This window comes from Eriocheir sinensis, chromosome 64, assembly GCF_024679095.1.
Source record: "Eriocheir sinensis breed Jianghai 21 chromosome 64, ASM2467909v1, whole genome shotgun sequence".
NCBI lineage: Eukaryota > Metazoa > Arthropoda > Malacostraca > Decapoda > Varunidae > Eriocheir > Eriocheir sinensis.
Window position 1 is genome coordinate 9,868,414 of NC_066572.1, and position 17,094 is coordinate 9,885,507.

At 48.0% G+C, this 17,094-nt stretch overlaps 3 protein-coding genes across 4 annotated transcripts in view; 2 read left to right on the forward strand and 1 right to left on the reverse strand.

Annotated features, from left to right (window-relative positions):
- The window catches only part of LOC126987403 (gastrula zinc finger protein xLCGF3.1-like), a 71,552-nt gene that overhangs the window by 37,601 nt on the left and 16,857 nt on the right, over positions 1 to 17,094 (forward strand). The gene's annotated exons all lie outside the window — the stretch shown is intronic.
- LOC126987401 (zinc finger protein OZF-like) overlaps positions 1 to 17,094 on the forward strand; it is a 179,113-nt gene that overhangs the window by 18,603 nt on the left and 143,416 nt on the right. The gene's annotated exons all lie outside the window — the stretch shown is intronic.
- Positions 14,422 to 15,855, reverse strand: LOC126987457 (SCAN domain-containing protein 3-like). The gene is made up of 3 exons (XM_050844423.1): positions 15,381 to 15,855; positions 14,791 to 15,039; positions 14,422 to 14,643 (listed from the first exon to the last, which is right to left on the reverse strand). Exons 1-3 carry the CDS (start codon positions 15,765 to 15,767, stop codon positions 14,422 to 14,424), a joined length of 858 nt encoding a protein of 285 aa, XP_050700380.1. The 5' UTR covers positions 15,768 to 15,855.

Below are 17,094 nucleotides of genomic sequence, written 5' to 3' on the forward strand. Positions count from 1 at the left end.
ATCATGAGTGTGAAGTTTGTGGGAAATGTTTCAGTCAGAAGGGTACCCTCAAATTACACACTCTTACACACACCAGTGCAAGAAATCATGAGTGTGAAGTTTGTGGGAAATGTTTCAGTCAGAAGTTTACCCTCAAGAAACACACTCTTACACACACTGGTGAAAGAAATCATGAGTGTGAAGTTTGTGGGAAATGTTTCAGTCAGAAGGGTAACCTCAAGAAACACACTCTTACACACACTGGTGAAAGAAATCATGAGTGTGAAGTTTGTGGGAAATGTTTTAGTCTGAAGGGTAACCTCAAGAAACACACTTTTACACACACTGGTGAAAGAAATCATGAGTGTGAAGTTTGTGGAAAATGTTTCAGTCTGAAGAGTATCCTCAGGAAACACACCCTTACACACACTGGTGAAAAAAATTATAAGTGTGAAGTTTGTGGAAAATGTTTCAGTCAGAAGGGTACCCTCATATTACACACTCTTACACACACTGGTGAAAGAAATCATGAGTGTGAAGTTTGTGGGAAATGTTTCAGTCGGAAGGATAACCTCAAATTACACCTTGTTACACACACTGGTGAAAGAAAGCATGAGTGTGAAGTTTGTGGGCAATGTTTCAGTCAGAAGGGTCACCTCAAATTACACACTCCTACACACACTGGTGAAAGAAAGCATAAGTGTGAAGTTTGTGGGCAATGTTTCAGTCAGAAGGGTCACCTCAAATTACACACTCTTACACACACTGGTGAAAGAAATCATGAGTGTGAAGTTTGTGGGAAATGTTTCAGTCAGAAGGGTCACCTCAAATTACACCTTGTTACACACACTGATGCAAGAAGTCATGAGTGTGAAGTTTGTGGGAAAAGATTCAAACTGAAGAGTATATTGGACATGCACCTCTTCAGACACTCTGGTCATAAAGGGTTCAAGTGCGATGTTTGTGGGAAACGTTTCATGACTAAGGGTGAGATTGTCAGGCACATGAAGGTCCACTTCTCCTGAGGTGCTGTGCTGATTCAGTTCTGCTGTGTGTGTGAGTGCAAGTGTTTGTTGTGGTGGTGTTACAGGGCTGTGTGTAGCACAGAGAACAGAAAATATTCATCTGTTGGAACAAATGGTGACTGTGACGGCATGATCTGTTATTCACTTTCCACCCCAGGCTTCATGTGGTTGGTGGGTCCTGTGAAAGGTCTGATCTTTTTGGTGACTGTGCTGGGCTGGCTGTTGTGGCCTGGGCTTATTGGTCAAGTGTGTGTGTGTTAATAGTAATAATATAGTGTATTTGGTCTTACCAGCCGCTAAGCTAAAAATGTACACATTATAAACACATTGTAAAGAACAGTAGGTAGGGGTTCAGGGATCTAACACATCAGTGGGAGGTTGGAATGATAGTGGTGGGAGGGTTGAGTGCAGTGTGGTGGTGCCGGGGAGGGGGAGGACATCCTCTTCCAGATGGTGGCAAGGTGTTAGTCCCAAGGTGTGACATTCATGTAGGTGTGAAAGAGGGTGACGATATGATTGAGCACATGCTACTTGAGTGATGTATGTATATAAGAGAGAAAAGGGATTATGGTAACAGTTGTGACTGAATGGAATAGGATGTTGAGAGGGATGTAAAAAGGTTAAATGCATGCAATATTATTTCAGCTGAGGTCATTTTCAAAGCAGACAATTGTTGTCATTCAGTACATCATGTCATTCTTAATCATCAGAAATCATTTTCAAGACTCAATTCTGACCTGTCACATTGCGTAGATCTTGTCATTCTTAGTCAGTTGAGGTCATCTTGAAGCCAACAATTCTTGTTTCATAGTTCAATTCTTGTCATTTTCCCTCTTTTTGTTCCTCAGATATATTTTTCAAATTAATATCATATTTATTTCCATTTATTTCATTTTGGGAGCAGGCATAAAGGCCAGGTTATGTTAGGTTACCTTATATTTAGTTTAATTAGGTCAGATGAGGTTAGGCTACATTTAATTTGATTAGGTAGTTAGTTTTAATTGTGTTCAATGAATGTGTAATATGCTTCAGTTATATAATGTGTACTGCCATTGCCAATGGAGCTTGGGAATAATAACACATGACTTAGTCATTCACTTTTTTTATTGGATTAACCTGCAGTTTGAGTATTACAGCTTGATGTAGCACGTAACAGCTGATACAGCACAACAAATAAGTAATTACTGAGAAATCATCTATACAGGAAGGTAGTTGGTGTGGAAGAGAAATGGCTACTAACTCTGCCCTGTGCACAGGGGGTGATAAGTGGTGCCACAAAGAGATGCTCAGGGCTGAGAAATGTAAATCAAGTAGTGGTGCATTACAGGTGCCCAGTTTGTGAAAGACGGGACAGGAAACGGAGGAAATAGGTAACTGGAACTGTGTGGCAAAGCAGAAGGAGGAAAGGACCTGCAGAAGCCACTGCCTCAACAGACTATTGGAAATGGTTTGACTATAGTAAGTCTGCTGGTCAACAGAAAATATTCTTAATGTCGTGCCTGGCATGGGCACTCCTTAATAATGTTGGTTAATTATACCTCAAAGTAGAATTAATTGTTGATCACTTAAACCAGAGAGTAAAATTAGTAGTTCATTTACCAAGTCTAATAAGGCACCGTTATCGCACACAGGATTATCATCTGCCAAATAATATGGGTAGCGTGACTTTAACACTATTACTTAAGGTAAATATATTTGTTTAGAGATTCTGATGATGAACTAAGGGTCAAGGGACAGGATTCAGCCATACAAGACTAAATTGTCGCTCATAACACTTAGAACTTAGTCTAATTATAAACTAACATGTAAACACAAGAAACAAGTAGCACCAACACACGAAGAAAACCTATTGTTATGCCGGACGTGTTACTTGGGTTCCGTGTCGCCGTCAGGAGACTCCGTGGGAGGGAGATATGGAAACACCTTGCACAGCTTCTGTAGTTTAATATTCTTCCTTAGTTGTACAATTCACTCTTGACTCTTCACTGACCACTAGCTTACTATGACTGGGACTAACTCCTCTCGCCCTCTTCTCCTATATATACCGAACAGTACAGTCTAGAACGTTACAGTATATATTAGATTATACAAGAACATGTAGCAAAAATATGTGCGAGTTGGCAACACTTCCCGCCTGGCGCCTGGCCGCGGGGCGCGGGCGGGGCCTTGCCCCTGCCCTCTACTGCTCCTCCCGGAGCCTTCCGGAGTCCCATAGACCCCGGGGGAAGCTTCCAGCACAACACTATCAAGTGTTCCCACTAATGTGTGGTAAAAAACCTGCTCACTCAGTCTAACATCACTCATCAACTTAATTAAGCCTTGACTACAACTACCGAGTGTTTGCGCTCCACCGTGGTTACCCCTGATAATGACACACACACCATTTGTCCTTTACACTCTTTCCTCCTCCCGCACACAACCCCCAGGGCATGCTGGCTTGGGTCCCGACAGCAGTCAGCCAGCCTACCATCAGACAGACTTACTTCGATACCTCGTATAAAAGTCCGTAAATATAATATTATAGCCTAGGTATATTGAACACTTCTATGTATGTGAGGCCAGTTATGCTATTCGAAGCAACAAGTTGAAGAGGATGACATGGAGCCAAGAGTGCAGAATGCTGAGATACATGGGCCATGTGAGATGGACAAGTAGGTTATCAAACTAGGTGATAAGAATGTGTGGTGTGGAGGTGGTGCCCCTCTTGAAGATCTGTTAGGCAGCATGTTGGTAACCCTCCGCCACTTGTCAATGGTTGAAAACTCTCAACGTCTTGCAGTGGGAGTCAAGTCCTCTGGATCACCACGTTGTTTTATTCTTATGCCTCCGACTGTGAGTTGTGCACATTTACATTTGAAAGTAATCTATTACTAACTGCAAGGTCTACATATATGCCTACCTGTACTCAGGAAAAGAAGTTTCTAATAATTTCCTGCCTGACAACTTGACCAGGAATCTGTCTGTTGTTTCTCACAGGCTGAACTGGTACTTCTTCTGCAGCGATCCACTCAGTAGTTGTACAGGAGCATACAAGAGGTCGCAATCTTCATAGTCTTCTTGGGGTCATACTGCAAACTTCCTCCTGACTTATGTAGGCACCTGCACCTTGACTTGAGGATCCCAAAGGTCCGTTCGACAACGCATCTTGTCCTGCGAGGACTTGTTGTATCGTTCCTCCCCAGGTGTTGTCGGGCTTTTTTTTTTTTTTTACAACAGAGGAGGCAGCTCAAGGGCACAAAAAAAGAAAACAACAATAAAAAAAGCCCGCTACTCGCTGCTCCCAAAAAAGAATTAAAAGAGGTGGCCGAAAGAAAGATCAATTTCGGGAGGAGAGGTGTCCTGATACCCTCCTCTTGAAAGAGTTCAAGTCGTAGGCAGAAGGAAATACATGTGAAGGAAGGTTGTTCCAGAGTTTACCAGCGTGAGGGATGACAGAGTGAAGATGCTGGTTAACTCTTGCATAAGGGGTTTGGACAGTGTAGGGATGAGCATGAACAGAAAGTCGTGTGCAGCGTGGCCGCGGGAGGGGGGGAGGCATGCAGTTAGCAAGTTCAGGAGCCCCTCGGCGTGCAGGCCCCCAGGGTGAGTGTGCGGGTGGTGGAGGGCCAGGGTGTGGACGGGCTACACTTGGGACAGGAAGGAGGGGAGGGCCAGGGTGTGGACGGGCTACACTTGGGACAGGAAGGAGGGGAGGGCCAGGGTGTGGACGGGCTACACTTGGGACAGGAAGGAGGGAGGCCAGGGTGTGGACGGGCCACACTTGGGACAGGAAGGAGGGTAGGGCCAGGGGTGTGGACGGCCACACTTGGGACAGGAAGGAGGGGAGGCCAGGGTGTGGACGGGCTACTCTTGGGACAGGAAGGAGGGGAGGGCCAGGGTGTGGACGGGCTACACTTGGGACAGGAAGGAGGGAGGGCCAGGTGTGGACGGGCCACACTTGGGACAGGAAGGAGGGTAGGGCCAGGTGTGGACGGCCACACTTGGGACAGGAAGGAGGGGAGGCCAGGGTGTGGACGGGCTACACTTGGGACAGGAAGGACGGAGGGCCAGGGTGTGGACGGCTACACTTGGGACAGGAAGGAGCGGAGGGCGAGGGTGTGGACGGCCACACTTGGGACAGGAAGGAGCGGAGGGCCAGGTGTGGACGGGCCACACTTGGGACAGGAAGGAGCGGAGGGCCAGGGTGGACGGCCACACTTGGGACAGGAAGGAGCGGAGGGCCAGGGTGTGGACGGGCTACACTTGGGACAGGAAGGAGCGGAGGGCCAGGGTGTGGACAGGCTACACTTGGGACAGGAAGGAGCGGAGGGCCAGGGTGTGGACGGGCTACACTTGAGACAGGAAGGAGGGGAGGGCCAGGGTGTGGACGGGCTACACTTGGGACAGGAAGGAGGGGAGGGCCAGGGTGTGGACGGGCTGTACTTGGGACAGGAAGGAGCGGAGGGCCAGGGTGTGGACGGGCTGTACTTATGACAGGAAGGAGCGGAGGGCCAGGGTGTGGACGGGCTGTACTTGGGAGAGGAAGGAGCGGAGGGCCAGGGTGTGGATGGGCTGTACTTGGGACAGGAAGGAGGGGTGGGCCAGGGTGTGGATGGGCTGAACTTGGGACAGGAAGGAGAGGAGGGCCAGGTGTGGACGGCTGTACTTGGGACAGGAAGGAGTGGAGGGTCAGGGTGTGGATGGGCTGTACTTGGGACAGGAAGGAGCGGAGGGCCAGGGTGTGGACGGGCTGTACTTGGGACAGGAAGGAGCGGAGGGCCAGGGTGTGGATGGGCTGTACTTGGGACAGGAAGGAGGGAGGGCCAGGTGTGGACGGGCTGTACTTGGGAGAGGAAGGAGGGGAGGGCAGGTGTGGATGGGCTGTACTTAGGACAGGAAGGAGCGGAGGGCCAGGGTGGACGGGCTGTACTTGGGACAGGAAGGAGCGGAGGTCCAGGGTGTGGACGGGCTACACTTGGGACAGGAAGGAGGGAGGGCCAGGTGTGGACGGGCCACACTTAGGACAGGAAGGAGGGAGGCCAGGGTGTGGACGGGCCACACTTGGGACAGGAAGGAGGGTAGGGCCAGGGTGTGGACGGGCCACACTTGGGACAGGAAGGAGCGGAGGGCCAAGGTGTGGACGGGCTACACTTGGGACAGGAAGGAGGGGAGGGCCAGGGTGTGGACGGCCTACACTTGGGACAGGAAGGAGCGGAGGGCCAGGGTGTGGACGGGCTACACTTGGGACAGGAAGGAGCGGAGGGCCAGGGTGTGGACGGGCTACACTTGGGACAGGAAGGAGCGGAGGGCCAGGGTGGACGGCCACACTTGGGACAGGAAGGAGCGGAGGGCCAAGGTGTGGACGGGCTACACTTGGGACAGGAAGGAGCGGAGGGCCAGGGTGTGGACGGGCTACACTTGGGACAGGAAGGAGCGGAGGGCCAGGGTGTGGACGGGTACACTTGGGACAGGAAGGAGCGGAGGGCCACGGTGTGGACGGGCTACACTTGGGACAGGAAGGAGCGGAGGGCCAGGGTGTGGACGGGCTACACTTGAGACAGGAAGGAGGGGAGGGCCAGGGTGTGGACGGGCTGGACTTGGGACAGGAAGGAGCGGAGGGCCAGGGTGTGGACGGGCTGTACTTGGGACAGGAAGGAGCGGAAGGCCAGGGTGTGGACGGGCTGTACTTGGGACAGGAAGGAGCGGAGGGCCAGGGTGTGGACGGGCTGTACTTGGGACAGGAAGGAGCGGAGGGCCAGGGTGTGGATGGGCTGTACTTGGGACATGAAGGAGCGGAGGGCCAGGGTGTGGATGGGCTGTACTTGGGACAGGAAGGAGCGGAGGGCCAGGGTGTGGACGGCTGTACTTGGGACAGGAAGGAGGGGAGGGCCAGGGTGTGGATGGGCTGTACTTGGGACAGGAAGGAGCGGAGGGCCAGGGTGTGGACGGGCTGTACTTGGGACAGGAAGGAGCGGAGGGCCAGGGTGTGGATGGGCTGTACCTACTTGGGACAGGAAGGAGCGGAGGGCCAGGGTGTGGACGGGCTGTACTTGGGACAGGAAGGAGCGGAGGGCCAGGGTGTGGATGGGCTGTACTTGGGACAGGAAGGAGCGGAGGGCCAGGGTGTGGATGGGCTGTACTTGGGAGAGGAAGGAGGGGAGGGCCAGGGTGTGGACGGGCTGTACTTGGGAGAGGAAGGAGCGGAGGCCAGGTGTGGAGGGGCTGTACTTGGGAGAGGAAGGAGGGGAGGGCCAGGGTGTGGATGGGCTGTACTTGGGAGAGGAAGGAGGGGAGGGGCAGGGTGTGGATGGGCTGTACTTAGGACAGGAAGGAGCGGAGGGCCAGGGTGTGGACGGGCTACACTTGGGACAGGAAGGAGGGGAGGGCCAGGGTGTGGACGGGCTGTACTTGGGACAGGAAGGAGTGTAGGGCCAGGGTGTGGATGGGCTACACTTGGGACAGGAAGGAGCGGAGGGCCAGGGTGTGGACGGGCTGTACTTGGGACAGGAAGGAGGGGAGGGCCAGGGTGTGGACGGGCTGTACTTGGGACAGGAAGGAGCGGAGGGCCAGGGTGTGGACGGGCTGTACTTGGGACAGGAAGGAGGGGAGGGGCAGGGTGTGGACGGGCTGTACTTGGGACAGGAAGGAGCGGAGGGCCAGGGTGTGGATGGGCTGTACTTGGGACAGGAAGGAGCGGAGGGCCAGGGTGTGGATGGGCTGTACTTGGGACAGGAAGGAGCGGAGGGCCAGGGTGTGGATGGGCTGTACTTGGGACAGGAAGGAGCGGAGGGCCAGGGTGTGGATGGGCTGTACTTGGGACAGGAAGGAGTGGAGGGCCAGGGTGTGGATGGGCTGTACTTGGGACAGGAAGGAGGGGAGGGCCAGGGTGTGGGCTCCTAGGCAAACTCGGCCCATCGCTGTCTCGGCATCTCGGCCCATCGGCAACTCGGCCCGTTAGAATACCAACTCGGCCCATAAGATACCATCTCGGCCCATGTTGAAATTGCTATCATTGCTTTTTTCCATGATAAGAGCGTGGCAGAAACTGAATGAGCAGCGATACTAATATTTGTAAATATGAAACAAGTAAAAAAACAAGCAAAACGTAAAATACAACAACAAGATGGTATAAAAGCAGTCAAATAAAAAAGAAAAAAAACTAATATGAATAGTTAAAAAGTAAAACTAAGTAAAAAGAAAAAGTTCTAAAATACATGCAATCAAAAGTTAAAAATTATGGATTAACTGCAATATGATGTGAGACAGCCCTTAGTAAGTTCTTGGCAGAACGCTGGCCATTACTGAATTCTTCCCAGAGGTTCACAAGCTGTCCATGTTGTTTCCGATACTTCTGTTTCTGGTACCTCAAAACTTTTCCATCCGACAAAAGCCTTACTTGAATGGAGACCAGCTTGGCTTCATCATGTAGAAGTTTTACTAACAGGTAAAAGTTTAATTGGCCTTTCCTCGCCTTCAAATTTAGTCTGCAGTGCCAACCTTCAACATCGTTGTTTGTGTGTATACTTCGCTGAAATGCACACCAAGAAGTCGGAGGCCATATGCTTGAGGTAATCCACGTGGTCTTGACATAGTCTAGAAGTTGTAGCAGCTGTGGCGATCCGTTGGCTTTCCTGTAAAATCGGATGAATAATTCTTCAATGTTCTCTGCTGGCACATATGGAAGAGAAAGTAGCTTTCTTAAGTACTTGTGCATATCTACGTCATTAGTATAAGGACTCTGAAGGCCAAGTTCTTGTATTTTCCTCCATACAGCCTGGCCCCAGTGAAATACACATCCACGAATCTCAACCTCTGGGAAGATTTCAGGAATTGCGCGCCAAACGCTTGCCTCGAAATCAATTAAAATTTCCGTTAATTTAAAACTATCACCGAGGATTTCCTTTGTTTTAGCCAGAATTTTCTTATAGTCTCTCCTCCGTTTTCCAGACATTAAAGCAAATAAAAGAGGAACTTGTTTAAAATTTCCATCACGCTGCACAAATGCATGAATACTAAATAGCTGCGTGAAGGGCTGTCTCACAACTTTAAAAGTAGCGTCAGCATACCATCGTTTTGCCTTTGCAAGTAACTTCAGCTGATAATTAGTAGCAAAAATCAAATGGCGCCTTTCACCTACACGAACATCATATTGTAAAAACTCTGATGGTATGTGATCCTCATTTAAATCAAAGTTCAGGTCAACTGGCTCGTCTGGTCTGTTTGCCCTGCGTTTTCGGTTTCCTTGACGCGCCAAGTTAATAGGAGCGGGAAGTGAAGTCAGAGGAACATTTTGGTCCACGTGTTCCCTTAGAACCTCGTCTACTATGTCTGCTGCGGGGCGGAAGACATCTTCCATTGCCTTTCTCTTAACTATGGATGACACTTTTGTTGAGAGGGCAGGGCAGGCTTCGGGTGGATGGCAGTGGTCCATCTCTCCCCGAATATACTCATTATTATGTTCTTTTATTACCACTGGGCATGTTGTGTTTCTATTTCTTACAGAACAACGCCAATGTACACAAACGTTAGTTTTCCTTTTCACTGTGTATGAATACCCGAGACTATCTATAAGTTTATGTTGCCCTCTCTGTGTGGAAGAACAAATCTTTTCATATGTCACAATTTCACTGGGACTTTCTGTTTCAGAGTCCCCTGCTGCCACAGCACCATTGATAGGCGAGGAACATTCACCATTTTCTAGCACTGGGATTTCATTTGCTTGGGAGAAGCACAGGTGACACATCCAGTCAATTTCCCTCCCTTCTCTCACTGCTGCATGATATTCGTCCCTAGTTATTCCAGTTCCACATTTGCGATGTTGCCACAAACTGCATCTATCGCATAACAACGCCTCCTGTAAAGAATATAAAAGTATCATTAATAAAGAGTCTTCAGGCTCTCTAAACACATGCACATACACACGCACACACATTTTTTCATCCACGTACCAATATGTCATTATCACATTATAAGAATACACTTAGATTTCGTTTTACCTGTAAAGGGCGCACGGTATTCCCGCAGACCAAACAGTTACTCTCCATATTGACTGACCAGTCCTTCCTCCTCGAAGTGCCGGAGAAATCTAACCTGTTTCCCAAAGCAGTCCACCACCTCGTCTTCCCCTCGTGAAACAACCTAATACCTCGCTTTTCAGTCCCGTCTTTCAATTGGTAAACTGCTGCTGCCTGGTAGTTGCATGAGAACTTACCAAACTGCTAACTGCTAACTACCGTCAACTGCCGTCAACTACTGTCACCTCCCTTCATTGATAACTAGAAATACATGTAAAAATCCCTACTTGTTATACATCCACCAATATTTTAATGAAACTTATTGTTTCAGTACAAAATATTAATTTGCTGACTTTTAATGCTAAGTACTATAGAAATGTATTTAGGCCCAAAAATCACTACTTGTTATGCATTCAGCATTTTAATACAACTCATTTTCTTAGCTTGCTTACGAGGTCAGTTGTCATGGGAACGGTTTCGATACCTGAACGTTTCGCTCCTTAGTATGAATTTCGGTGTTATATATTTTGTGTGTGTGTGTGTGAGGAAGGAGGGTGGGGTTGGAGGAAAGGAAAGAGGGAGATAGCAGGGAGGGAGAAGGGAAGGACTGGGAGGGAGAGTCTGGGAGGAAGGGAGGGAGGAGGGATGGGATGGGAGATAAGGCGACAAGCGTGTGTGCAGTGTGTCTGGGTGTGGGTGGGTGTAATAATAATAATAATAATAATAATAATAATAATAATAATAATAATAATAATGATAATATTAATAATAATAATAATAATTATTATCATTATTATTATTATTATTATTATTATTATTATTATTATTATTATCTTTATCACTAAAAATTTTACATATCACTGCTAATTGCGATGGTAAGTGAGTGATTATTGGATTAAATTAGTTCACCCTTATGCAAAAAGTCTCTTAAAGACAATGGTGTATAGCTTGTACAGATGGTCCGAGTTGGTGGAGATAATGGTCCGACTTGGTCATATAAATGGGCCGAGTTGGCGTTTGAAATGGGCCGAGACAGCGATGGGCCGAGATGGCCCGACACCGGGTGTGGACGGGTACACTTGGGACAGGAAGGAGCGGAGGGCCAGGGTGTGGACGGGTACACTTGGGACAGGAAGGAGTGGAGGGCCAGGGTGTGGACGGGTACACTTGGGACAGGAAGGAGCGGAGGGCCAGGGTGTGGACGGGTACACTTGGGACAGGAAGGAGCGGAGGGCCAGGGTGTGGACGGGTACACTCGGGACAGGAAGGAGTGGAGGGCCAGGGTGTGGACGGGTACACTTGGGACAGGAAGGAGCGGAGGGCCAGGGTGTGGACGGGCCACGCGTGTGTAGGGTTGCCACCCTGACCTCAGGAAAATACCAACATCTTACTCTCCAATACGGAACTAACTGTATTTTAAGTTATGGGTCTTGTCTTGTTGCAGTGTAGGTGATGTTCACTTTGGGCGACTTGGGAGTCCACCGCCCCAACACTGTGCCCTACTCCTAGGGCCGCTTTCACTTTATTTGTTTTGATCATTACCAATGGCGGTGATCAACGCATAGTTTTCCACGTGAAACTGGCCTATGGGGTAGTGGTAGAGGAGGTGAGAGGTGTTGAGAGTGTGTGGTAAGGTGCGGGGCTGGGCTCACCCCGCAGCCGCCACTACCCCATAGGCCAGTTTTACGTGGAAATACTATAGCGGCAATCACCGAAATTTGTAACGATAAAAACAAACAAAATGACTGTGAAAGCGGGCCCTAATGTGCCTCAGCTGGTCAGGGAGGGAGCTACTCTCTGCCCCCTTTGGAGTAGTCGCGTGTAGGACAGGGGGCTCATCAGGGATCCCCTGCAGAAACAGGTCAAATTTTCTCCTGAAGGTCTCCATGCTGCAGTTTGAGGTGTCCCTGATCTCCCTGGGCAGGCAGTTGAATAGTCTTGGTCCCTCGTTGGTAAAGCTGGCAGCATGTATGGACCTAAGACATTGACTGACTGTTTCAATGGATGTCCTGGGGCAGGTGCGGCCAAATTGGGGGTGTGTCTGGCGTGTTATCCCTCCTTCAGTTTGTGGTGATGGGTTAGGCACTTGCTTCTTCAGTGTTAATTATGTAGTACTATCTCTTCGTCTTTGGAGGGAGTAGAGTTGCAGAGTCTTGAGCCTGTCCCAGGAACTCAGATTTTTCATTGAGTTCAGCTTCCTTGTGAAGACCCTTTGTGTCTGTTCCAGTCGCTTGATATTGTACATTTTGTGTGGGGACCACAGATGGCACAGGTATTCCATTTTCGACAACACCAGGGACTTACAGAGCGGGAGGAGGTGTTCGGGTTCCCTCGTCTTGAAGGTGCAGAGTATCCATCCTGTCATCCTGCTGGCCGTCCTTGTGATGTCAATGTGCTCAGTGGGTGAAAAGTCATTACTAACTAGTACCCCCAGGTCATGTACGGAGCTCTTCTCTGCAATTTCTTGACCTTTCACCTGGTACTGTGAGCTTGAGGTGGCCATTTTCCCCATATCTTATTAATTCAACTTTATTTTTGTTCAAAGACATGTTGTTGTCCTAACCTAACCTAACCCAGCCCTAAAATTTCTGTGGCCTGCCATGACTGACAGCCGCTGCCCACTGCTGGTGGAGGAAGGGGGAGGGACATTGCGTCGCCTTCTTTACACATACGTATTTTAAGACAACCCATAACAAATACATCATTTTTCTGTTGGTATCCAAGGCGGTGGCTGAGTGGTTAGCGTGCCGGTCCAGTATTCACTGCGTTGTGGATGATTTGGGTTCGAATCCGCCGCTACCACCTGGGATTTTCAGTCACCGCCGAGGGCCCAAGACCACCCACATGCTGTCCTGAAGACCACCCATCAACGTGGACTCTAAAGGAACTGTCAAAGGAAATCAAGAATGAGCTTCCGGCGCAGCATGAGCCAAGAATAGACGGCGCCAGTATAAACACTTGCCTGCACCACGTCGGGCTTGGGCCAACCACCACTCTTCCTATGGCTATTTATTACCCACAAAAAATGGAAATGTGTACATTTCAGGATAAATAAAAGTACAGTAAAACCCCGATTATCCGAAATGGAAGGGGGGAAGCCTCTTTCGGATAAGCCGATTTTTCGGATAATCCGGATTTATGGCCGCCATTTTGATCGCCGCCAGTTTGATCGTCGGCATTGTGTCTTGCTTTCTCGTTTGGATGAATATCACTTTGATCTTGCACCTTGGTTCTTATTTTCTCATTAGAACACATGTAGCTAGTATGGACGGACCATTAGCCAGGATGGATGAGGATGCTGTCGCTGCTGCTTTTTATCCAAAAAAAATTGTGTTGTGGATGGAAAACAATTTTTCGGCATGGTGATGTAGAAAGAAGTGAGGTCGAAGCACAGGTAGAACGCGATGCGACTGCCCAGTGTGAAGTGTGTGACGCGACTGACGTTCCCGCCCAGTCCCACCCGATAACCCGCCCAAAACCCGCCAATGTAACCTCTAGAAACCGCCCAAAAGGAGCCCAAATTTTTTTAATAATATATACAGGAATACTTACGCGACAAAGGCAGACAATGGACACGTACTTTATTGAGATCTAGATAATAATATGCACAGAGTAAATATTCATAATTATACGGTGAAAAGGAAAAATTATGGCACTATATTTGGGTATCTACCTAGCTCTGTTAGGATGCAAAGCAAATTGCACGTTGAGGGCTGTTAGTTACGGTTGCCCCTACCTATATTCTATATTTTAAATACCAAGGAAGTTAAAACCCTCGAAAGTTACTAATAAATGAATGTCCATTTACTGACGTAATTTCGCGTAGTTTTAGGCTTCCTTGCGTTTAATTAATAAATAAAATATGCAAGTATGGCGGCCGTATCTGGCAACCTTAAACATGCAATTTGTTTTTGCATTCCACCCCAGCTGGCAGGCTGGGCTACAGCTACACAGTCCTATGCATCAATATCAATATAGTCACTGTTATCATTAGCCTTATCTACACAGTAAATGTCTTGGGTAAACAGAGACAGCATTTCTTGAGAGGAGTGAACTTATGGCAACAGATGCCATTTCTCTGCATGAATGCGCGGACATGCAGGGTGTTCTCTAAACTTGTTTGCTGCATCCTGTTTCTGAGCTTACTTTTAACCAGGTTCATTTGTGAAAATACTCTCTCTACTGAAGCATTACTAACAGGTATTGCTAAAAGTGACAAAGCAAATTTCCCAACCTCACTAAAATCTTTCTCTCCTGTCGCATCTGTGTGCCGTATACTTCCATCCAAAACTTTTCTGCATCTAAAACAGAATCTCTAGGCCAACTGACAGTCCCCAGCCTCTGCCACTGCTCATCTAGCTTACTAATGTCTCCATTATACTTGGGAAGGAAAGACAGTTCCTGCAGCCTTGGTTTTCTTATCCCTAAAACTGTTTCGGACTCAAAGCATCCATGCTTTGCAGAAGCTGTACATTCGAGGGCAACCTCATCTGTAGCTCTTTGAGAAGCTGCATGAGGAAGTCACGCCCGTGTTTCCTGATGGTGGTGACAATTCCAGGATCCAGGTTGCTCTGTCCCACTTCTATGTTGAACTGCACACCCATGTCCACTGCTTGCAAAGGCAGGTGGTTGCGGTCATCGTCCACCTGAAGAAATATATGTGCAAAGTCGAAGTAAAAAAGAATAGCAAATTAGATCGATAATGAGCATGATGATACTCTTAGAAGAAATATTAATTATAATATTGCTATAGTGTCATCACCATTAAGTTACTAGCAAATTATTTAACTCACATCAAAATTTATCACAGCCTGCTGTGAAGAAAAGGTCCTCGGCATCATGAGTCGAATGAGGACGGATTGATAAAGGGATATCAGCTCTGCAAGTAGTTTGCTGACATTGCACTGATCAGCCTCGAACATCTTGTTCACTCTGTTCACCTGAGACACAATAGGGTTCAGGAACGCCAAGAACGCCTTGTTCGCTGGATCTTTGTACATTTGATACAACAGGTCGGCAGCATAGTCTTCGTGCTTGGAAATCTGAAAAGAGATTTTGCGCAATATAAGTATCTTATTTACTAAATACATGCAGTGAGAGAGAGAGAGAGAGAGAGAGAGAGAGAGAGAGAGAGAGAGAGAGAGAGAGAGAGAGAGAGAGAGAGAGAGAGAGAGAGAGAGAGAGAGAGAGAGAGAGAGAGAGAGAGAGAGAGAGAGAGAGAGAGAGAGAGAGAGAGAGAGAGAGAGAGAGAGAGAGAGAGAGAGAGAGAGAGAGAGAGAGAGAGAGAGAGAGAGAGAGAGAGAGAGAGAGAGAGAGAGAGAGAGAGAGAGAGAGAGAGATCTAAATGCATTCACATATTTTTTTATCATGCTATAAAACTTACCTCAAAATGAAGTTTCAGTTCGTCATACTGATGCAGGATCCTCGACAGGCATGGAGCAATTGCAAGCCATCGTGTATCACACAGCTGCAGAATCTTGAGAGGCTGTTCTCCCACGTTGATTGTAGAGTATAGGTTTGCATACTTTTGTTGGCGGAGAACACTACTAGAGAAATATCTGTAGGTTTGTGACAGCATATACTCAAGGTGGGAGGGCAACTTTTTCATTGCATATGAAGTGCATAGTTGTAAAGAGTGACATATGCACTTAATGTGTGTTACATGCGGGTTTACTTCCCGCAATTTTGAGATCACTGAGTTATGTGCTCCTGACATTGTGTTACAGCCATCTGTTCCCAGGCCAATGCATTTCTTGACGTCCAGCTTCATATGTTTTTCCAAGAACTCAAGTAAGGCTGTTGTAACAGCCTCAGCAGTACCTCTCTCGAGTTCAACCAGTCCTGCGAATGATGTTACAATTCTTCTTCTCGTAGCTTGGGTAGCGCACTACAATACACAGCTTCTTTTTCATAGTGTTATCAGTGCTTTCATCAATGATTAGCGAATAGTCACTGTCACCGATGTCCCGACGTAAATCACTGAACATGCTGGGTCCCAGCACCTTGTTCACAAGTGCCGTGCATTTTGTCCTATGTAGGGACAGATCTTTGCATGAAATGTCTTTAACAAGCTCACCCAGGTGATCAACAGTCCTGATGCTCGAGTGGCAAGCACTATGCGCTGCTAATTTAAGTTCCGAGGCTTTCACGGCGTTGCTGGCCTTTATTTTGGATATTCCAGACTGGAATAAGGTCCTCATGTTTGAGAACGGGTGGCATTTTCTTGTGTTTTCTGTTTTACTGTGATTCACCAGGTCAGCGTGATGAGCTCTCACTGTAGTCTTGCAAAATTTACAAGCTGCATGTTTCTCGTCACCCGGAACACTTAAGATCCATTCTTTGAGCCCATCTTCTTTCTCCCACTCCTTGTTATATTTCTTACTGTACTTTGCCCACTTGCTCATTATCACTGAGGAACGCGTGAACGCCTACACAGTAAAGTATTCGCACTTCAAAAAAGCAAGCAGGAAGCAGCTCACGACTTTCGAGTATGGGAGACGACAAAGGACTGACTTCAGGCTTCAGCACACAGTGCTGCTGCTGCTGGTGCTGCACCCTCTTAATGCTTTAATAATAGGCAGGGCCTAGCCTCTAGGGTCAAGGACGGCCTTAATGAGGTCCTGCGCCCTCGCGATAATCCCCCTGGGGAGATCCGCGAGGTCACACCCATCACCCTGTGGCTTAGGGCAGCTGCCAGCTGGTCTGACTCCCTGACCCCCGAGTTAGCATGTAAGAAAACAATATGTTAGTATTTTTTGACATAACAAGCCCAAAACCCAGCCCAACAGAGCCAAAAAGAGCCCAAAAACCGCCAACCCGCCAACACCAAAAATTTCACGCACAATTCGTTGAAAAACAGCCCAATTGGGCGGGAAAACCGCGGACCTGGCAACCCTGCGACTGACGATGTAAACAATGAAACCAAACAAACACACGCTACGCTAAACAAAGTAGTACGCTTAAAACATGTGATGTAAATGTTTTATTGTATGTTTGTCTGTGTGTCTCCTTGTCTGGACCAGTGTATGTTGATACTTGTGAGCGTTGCAGATCTGAATTGTGAATGTTGCAGAGTGCGATTGTGAATGGTTGTGCAA